Source organism: Panthera uncia (genome assembly GCF_023721935.1).
Source record: "Panthera uncia isolate 11264 chromosome B3 unlocalized genomic scaffold, Puncia_PCG_1.0 HiC_scaffold_1, whole genome shotgun sequence".
NCBI classification, from domain to species: Eukaryota; Metazoa; Chordata; class Mammalia; order Carnivora; family Felidae; genus Panthera; species Panthera uncia.
Window position 1 is genome coordinate 59,852,812 of NW_026057582.1, and position 6,729 is coordinate 59,859,540.

The 6,729-nt window shown below is 39.2% G+C and overlaps 1 protein-coding gene across 13 annotated transcripts in view; it reads left to right on the top strand.

Annotated features, from left to right (window-relative positions):
- SLC25A21 (solute carrier family 25 member 21) overlaps nucleotides 1-6,729 on the top strand; it is a 483,599-nt gene that overhangs the window by 288,652 nt on the left and 188,218 nt on the right. For 10 of the 13 annotated variants that reach the window (XM_049611607.1, XM_049611618.1, XM_049611608.1 and 7 more), the window contains one exon: nucleotides 194-242. In XM_049611607.1, the coding sequence (XP_049467564.1) occupies nucleotides 194-242 (49 nt within the window). Of the gene's footprint in view, nucleotides 1-193; nucleotides 243-3,278; nucleotides 3,466-6,729 lie in introns of all 13 variants that reach the window. The other 3 variants (XM_049611614.1, XM_049611616.1, XM_049611617.1) reach the window with 1 other exon arrangement.

The window sequence follows — 6,729 nt, forward strand, 5'->3', positions numbered from 1 at the left end:
ACAGCCCCACCTCCATGCTTGTGCCAGAGCACTCATACTTTTGTCTTTTGCTACTAGTCTCTGACTACGAGCTGTCATTTCCAAAGCCCCAAGTTTTATTTGAATCTTCATACTTGAGAAATCAATGGGGTCAAGGAAACAAGAACCAGTGTTTACATAAGTGTTTATTGGACTTTTCTTTATCGTCTTTCAGGTCTTGTAGAAATTTGCCTGATGCACCCCCTCGACGTGGTGAAAACCAGGTAAGGTTCTGCATGAACAAGCTTTATTGACTTTGGCTGATATCCAAATTAAGATGTCAGAACACTAAATGCTAGAACTTGTCCTAGGCCAGTAGCTTCTCCCAATAATGGCATTTATATTTACTTCTTAAGGAAAATGCTATCTGACAGATAAAATGTGAATAGGGAAAAGCATTTTTGGAAAGAGGTCATCAGAAGGTATATGATATTTTACTGACTTCACATGACAACCATTAGGTATGATTTGTGGCTAAGCTGGTAAGCGGGATAAATTTATCAAAGTGATGTAAAAACTGAAATTCAGTGAATTATGACAGCAGACTTTCATTAGACATTGCATATAACAGATTGCTACTTAATAGTCAGCATTTTGATGTGAGACTTCAAAATTTCGGGGCGCCTGGGTGGCTTAGTCGGTTAAACGTCCGACTTCGGCTCAGGTCATGATCTCGCAGTCTGTGAGTTCAAGCCCCACGTCGGGCTCTGTGCTGACAGCTCAGAGCCTGGAGCCTGTTTCGGATTCTGTGTCTCCCTCTCTCTCTGACCCTCCCCCATTCATGCTCTGTCTCTCTCTGTCTCAAAAATAAATAAATGTTTAAAAAAAAAGACAAAATTTCAAGTAAACTTCTTAAATAGTGCTTAAAGTGGCAACCGTTTGCCAATGCAAAATGCCATATTTCTAGGAAAATGCATTTGCTCTTAAAGGAAGATGCAAATCAGGGCAATGTAATAGTTCTATTTACCATTTGAAAAAAGTGAAAAAAATTCATCTGGGTTTTACTATGATCTAGAGCATTTTTAAAAATAAATCTGTGGCTGAATTACTGAGCTCTCTATTTTTTAAATTAGAAGCTGTTAGAGTTTAGTGAAAGTTTCCATTTATTTGCATTGTGTCAAACCTAAGAGCAGTGTACCTACGTTGGAGCTCAATAGCAAACAGTGCCTTGCAACCAATGGTGGTTGAACAGACCCTCACTGCCGAAGTTAGAAAATACTTGAAGAGTCAGGCTGATCATTGAATGGACATGTTGCTTAATTTCCCTAAAGAGGCAGCAGAATCTTAAGCTGCCTACTGAAAGCAAGGCTGTGACATGCAAATAATATTGCATTTCTAAATGAGAGAAGATGAGAATTTGGCCCTGTCTTAGCTTGAGCAGCTATAACAAAATACTCAAAATACTCATAGACTGGATGGCTAAAGCAACAGACATTTATTATAATTCTGGGGCTGGAAAGTCCAAGATCAAAGTGCCAGTCCATTTGGTTCTTGGTAAGGGCCCTCTTCCTGACTTGTAAACAGCCACCTCCTTGTTGTGTCTTCACTTGAGGGAGAGAGGCAGCTCTGATATCTTTCCCTCTACTTATCAGAGCACTAACCCCATTATCAGCACTCCACCGAGTCTAATATCATGACATCACCTAAACCTAACTACCTCCCCAAAGGCCCCATTTCCAAATAACATCACACTGGGGTTAGGGGTCCAATATATGAATCTGGGGGGACACAAACATTCAGTCCATTACAGCCTCAAGTCACCAAACCCAAACAGAGAAAGAAAACCACAATTACATTCAAATGTAAAATTGCATGCACTCCCTGGCCCATCTTTTTACAGTGTTCAGAAACAGAAAGCAAAACTCACTGGCATTTCCTTCTTAGACTGCATGCCAACCTTTGAAAAGCCAAAATATTGTTTCTAGCCTCACTGAGGAATAAACTGGTTTTTTTAAGGTTAATTTCCTAAATTGGTGACATGTTCGAATGAGCACAGAGGAGAAATAAGAATGATTTAAATAAGACATGATATTGAAATTATGCTCACTCATTCAGTCACACAATCATTCATTCATTTACTTATTAAGTATCTAGTGCCTGGGGGTTCCAGGTGAGCTCTGTCCTAAAGAGCTCACAGTCTGATGAGTTAGTAGGAATTTCATCACAGTAAGTTTCAAAAATTGTATTATTTCATGGTACTGGGTTCGAATAGAATACTTCTTGAAATGGATGTGCCAAGTAACTGGGGCTTTACATCTTTTTTGTTACATGGATATTTTGAAAATAGCATTCATTGATTGGAATCAGTCACATGCTGTTGTCTAACTTCAGAGGGGAGGGAAAATATAATTCATCCAGGTGCCCTGAAGAAGAAGGGAATTTGATATGGGATGATATTTGACCTGTATAGCAATAAAAAGTATATTGAATAAAGACACAATCATAGAGTAAACTGAAAGTCCAAAATAACGTGCAACTGACTTTGCAACAGAAGTAGAATATGCAAAGATTGGCAGCCTATCTCACTGGGTACTAACACAGAAGTGACAGGGAATAGATAGGACAGACTAAATGCTGAAATCACTTCACCATTATATTGTACAGGAGATGACTACATTTCTAAATAAGATAAACTGTAAACTGTAAGAGATAACATATGAAACCATGCAGCATTGGTAATTTTAACATGTCACCTTCCTTAATGACATCAGGGGCACTGGATTCTAAATTGTTGTAGGCATTGTCAACGTGGGAGATGACATACACCATGCCAAACCTCACTTCCTTCAGAGTGCTTTTGTGGGCTGTTTTTGCCTATCCTTGGATAATATTACTTAAAAGGTAGTACTCTGAATTAACCTGAGTATGGAAATGGCTCATTTTCAATAATATCTCATGTGCAGAAGTATAGCAAACTAAATTTTTACTTCTTGGAGTTTAGCCTTTTCTTTTTGGATTCTATTTCTGTCTAATTCTTTTCATTGTGGAATGAAAACGCATTTCCAAACTCATCCTTTACAGAGATTTTTTTTCTTTTTCTTTTCCTTTTTTTAACTTTGTAAATGATCAATTCTGTTACCCCAGGCTGAGAGCCAAAGGAGATGGTGGTATTACCTGAGCCCAAGGGCCAGGGTTACCTGGTGAAGCTGGAACCATAGTAGATCTGTCTAGTTGTAGCTGGAACCCCAGCCATTGCCAGGTTCACTACCTGAGGCAGACAGACAGAGAGAAAAATCCTCTACTTTCTCATTTCTCCCCAGTCTTCAGTCTCCCACCAGTGCTTCTATTTGCTAAACCGTGGAAGCCTAGGAAACCCAGCCTAGCAGAAGGCAGTCTTTTTGCATAATAAAGCAGGACAGAACAAGGGAACAAGAAAATGGGTCTGAAAACAAACAGAACCAGGACAGAGAAGCCATCATTCTAGTGAGATTTGGAGAAAGAGATGCCGTAAGTGTGCATTTTCCTTTTTTTTTAATTGAGATGTAATTGATATAATATTATGTTAGTGTTGGGTATATAACATAATAATTCGATATTTGTATATATTGCAAAATGATCACCAAATAAGTCTAGTTAACATCCAACACCATACATAGCTACAAATTTGTTTTCTTGTGCTGAGAACTTTTAAGATCTACTCTCTTAGCAACTTTCAAATATGCAATACAGCACTATTAACTGTAGTCACCATGATATACGTTATGTCCCCAGGATTCATTTATTTTATAACTGGAAGTTTGTACCTTTTGATCCCCTTTACCCGTTTCACTTACCCCCTACCCCCAGGTTCTGGCAACCACCAATCTGTTCTTTTTACTTATAAATTTCATTTTTTCTCTTTTTTTTTCTTTTTCTTTTCTTTTTTTAGATTTCACGTGTAAGTGAGATCATACGGTAGTTGTTTTTCTCTGACTTATTTCACTTAGCACGATGCCCTCAAGATCCATCCACATTGTCACAAGTGGCAGGATTTCCTTCTTTTTTATGACTGAATAATATTCTGTTGTATATAGTGTATTCAATTTCTTTACCCATTCATCCATTGATGGGCACTTACGTTTCAAGCATGCATTTTTAATTTTGTAAGAACTCACTCTGCATTTTAAAAGATGATTAGAGGGGCACCTGGGTGGCTCAGTCAGTTGAGCGTCCGACTTCAGCCCAGGTCATGATCTCGCAGTCCGTGGGTTCGAGCCCCACATCGGGCTCTGTGCTGACAGCTCGGAGCCCGGAGCCTGTTTCCGATTCTGTGTCTCCTTCTCTCTCTGACCCTCCCCTGTTCATGCTCTCTCTCTGTCTCAAAAATAAATAAGCATTAAAAAAAATTTAAAAAAAAAGATGATTAGAAGTTATAATTAATAATTTTTTTATGAAGGGATTTTAGGCACTGTGGCACCTGGCTTAATATAAGAACTAGTGTATCTGCTTCATAGAAGTATAGCTCCAGGGATAGACCCATGTTGGCATAAGCTAGCCACATGGCAACTGCCTTGCTGTAAGTGTCCCACCTTATGTTAGCTGAGGAGACTTGACTGAGATGCTATTATATACATGACAGGTAGAATCAAGGTCTCTTTTGAGATTCTTCCTAGAGATAGGCCTATACATTATTTTATGGTTCTTTTAAAGTTATATGCAAAGAACTTTGTATACAATTGTGGGTTAACCTTCTGGTTAAGAACACATAACTATAAATGACAAAAGACTCTATGTCCTTGTATAATTAGAAAGACCAAAGTTAGTTTCTAGCTTTGTATTCTCCCAAGGATTTAAATAAATAAACAAAAACAATAAAATAATCATATCTCTCTCATATTGTCTCTCATTCTCTGTCTCTCTTCCTCTCTGTCTCCCTTCAACTCTCCGTTTCCTGCATAGGATTCATTTGGGGGTAGGGTGCTTCTCTCACTTGGCACCAGATGGCCCTAGCAGCTTCAGGCTTACGTGGGCCTTGGTGTTTGTGTATACAAACACCAGAGGATAACCTGGCAGTTAAGGACTCTGGCTCTAGAGTTAGGCAGCATGGGTTCAAATCCTGCTTCTTCACTTACTATCTGTGTAACATCAGGTAAGTTACTAAACTTCCCTGTGCCTAAGTTTCCTAAGCTTTAAATAGGAACAATAATGGTATGTACATTATTGTGAGAAATGAATGGGGATATACATATTTATGGTATTTATATATGCATATGTGTTTATATGAATATATATATATGTATATAGTGCACGCGCGTGCGCACACACACGCACACACACACACACACACACACATATACATGGCATTTAATACTGTGTCAGCAAAGGAAAAGGGACTACAAAGACAAATGGAGTTTGTAAGGTAGTCAGGGAAATACGAGGGAAAATAAAAAGTGTGGGAGAGGGGAAATGTTTAATATGGAATCAGGCGGTTTCAAGTTTCCAAGCCGGAAGACTTGTGTTATATGAGCACTACATTTAAATCTTTTCTCAGAGGGGTGTTTGCAAGTAGATAGTCCTTCTGGGTCTGAGGGCAGGAGAGCATCAGTTTCATCTATGCGTTCCTGTTGACATCATTCCACATATCATTTTAGGGCTATGTGCTGACATTATTTAGGACTGTGTGCCACAGCAAGCATCGTGCCTGGCCTCCAGGAGCTGTGCTGTTGTCATTAAAAGACATAAAATTTCATAAAAGAGGTGGGAAGTAAGAATCTGTTTAAATAAAAGAGGAGATATTACTTGATAGGATGGTGAGCAGAAACATCTCAGGCTTGTAGTGCAGCAACAGAGACTGGATTAGGGAAGAGTGAGGTGAGAGGGTTTCCAACAGGTGTGCCAAAATGAAAGCGGGGTGGGCTGAACCCACAGGGGACTGAAGGTCCTCAAGAGAGCATGTGTGACAAGCTTCGAGATAGAAAGCAAAATGCTGGACTTCATCTAGGACAGCACTGGCTAATCAAAATAAAATTCCTGACACACATATGATTTTAAGTTTTCTAATAGCCACATTTTAAAAAGTAAAAGGAAACAGGTAAAATTAAGTTTAACAGTGTATCTGGTTTAACCTCATGTATCCAAAAACATTGTCATAGCAATGTGTTTATCAATTTAAAAATTTAATGAGATATTTTACAGTCTTTGTTTGAAAATAATTTGCCCAAGGTTCTACATGTCCTTTTTTTTTTTAAGTTTATTTATGTGTTTTGAGGGAGACAGAGAGCCCAGGCAGGGGAGGGGCAGAGAGAGAGGGAAACAGAGAATCCCAAGCAGGCTCTGTGCTGTCAGCGTGGAGCCCGATGCGGGGCTCAAACCCACAGGTTCATGGTCATGACCTGAGCCAAAACCAAGAGTCAAGATGCTTAACCGACTGAGCCACCCAGGCGCCCTTACATTCCATTTTTAAATACTTAACCCTTGAAATCTGGTGCATATTTTAACACTTAGGGCACATCTAAATACTGACTAGTCAGTCTCATTTCAAATGCTGTGTAGCCACACATGGCTAGTGATTACTGGATTAGATAGCATGGGTCTGGAATGCAATGGGAAAGAAATTCTTTAAGGGGAAAGAGAAGTGGTCCAGTGGTTCCTCAGTAAGAAGAATACTGTTGCTTAGAATGCGTTGACAGTTGCAATTAAGCAGGGTCCTCAGTGGAAGGGAATTTTACTGCATATGCATTTGAAGGTTTGTACCTGTGTGAAGAAAGTGGCAATCAGAAGCTTCAAAGATTT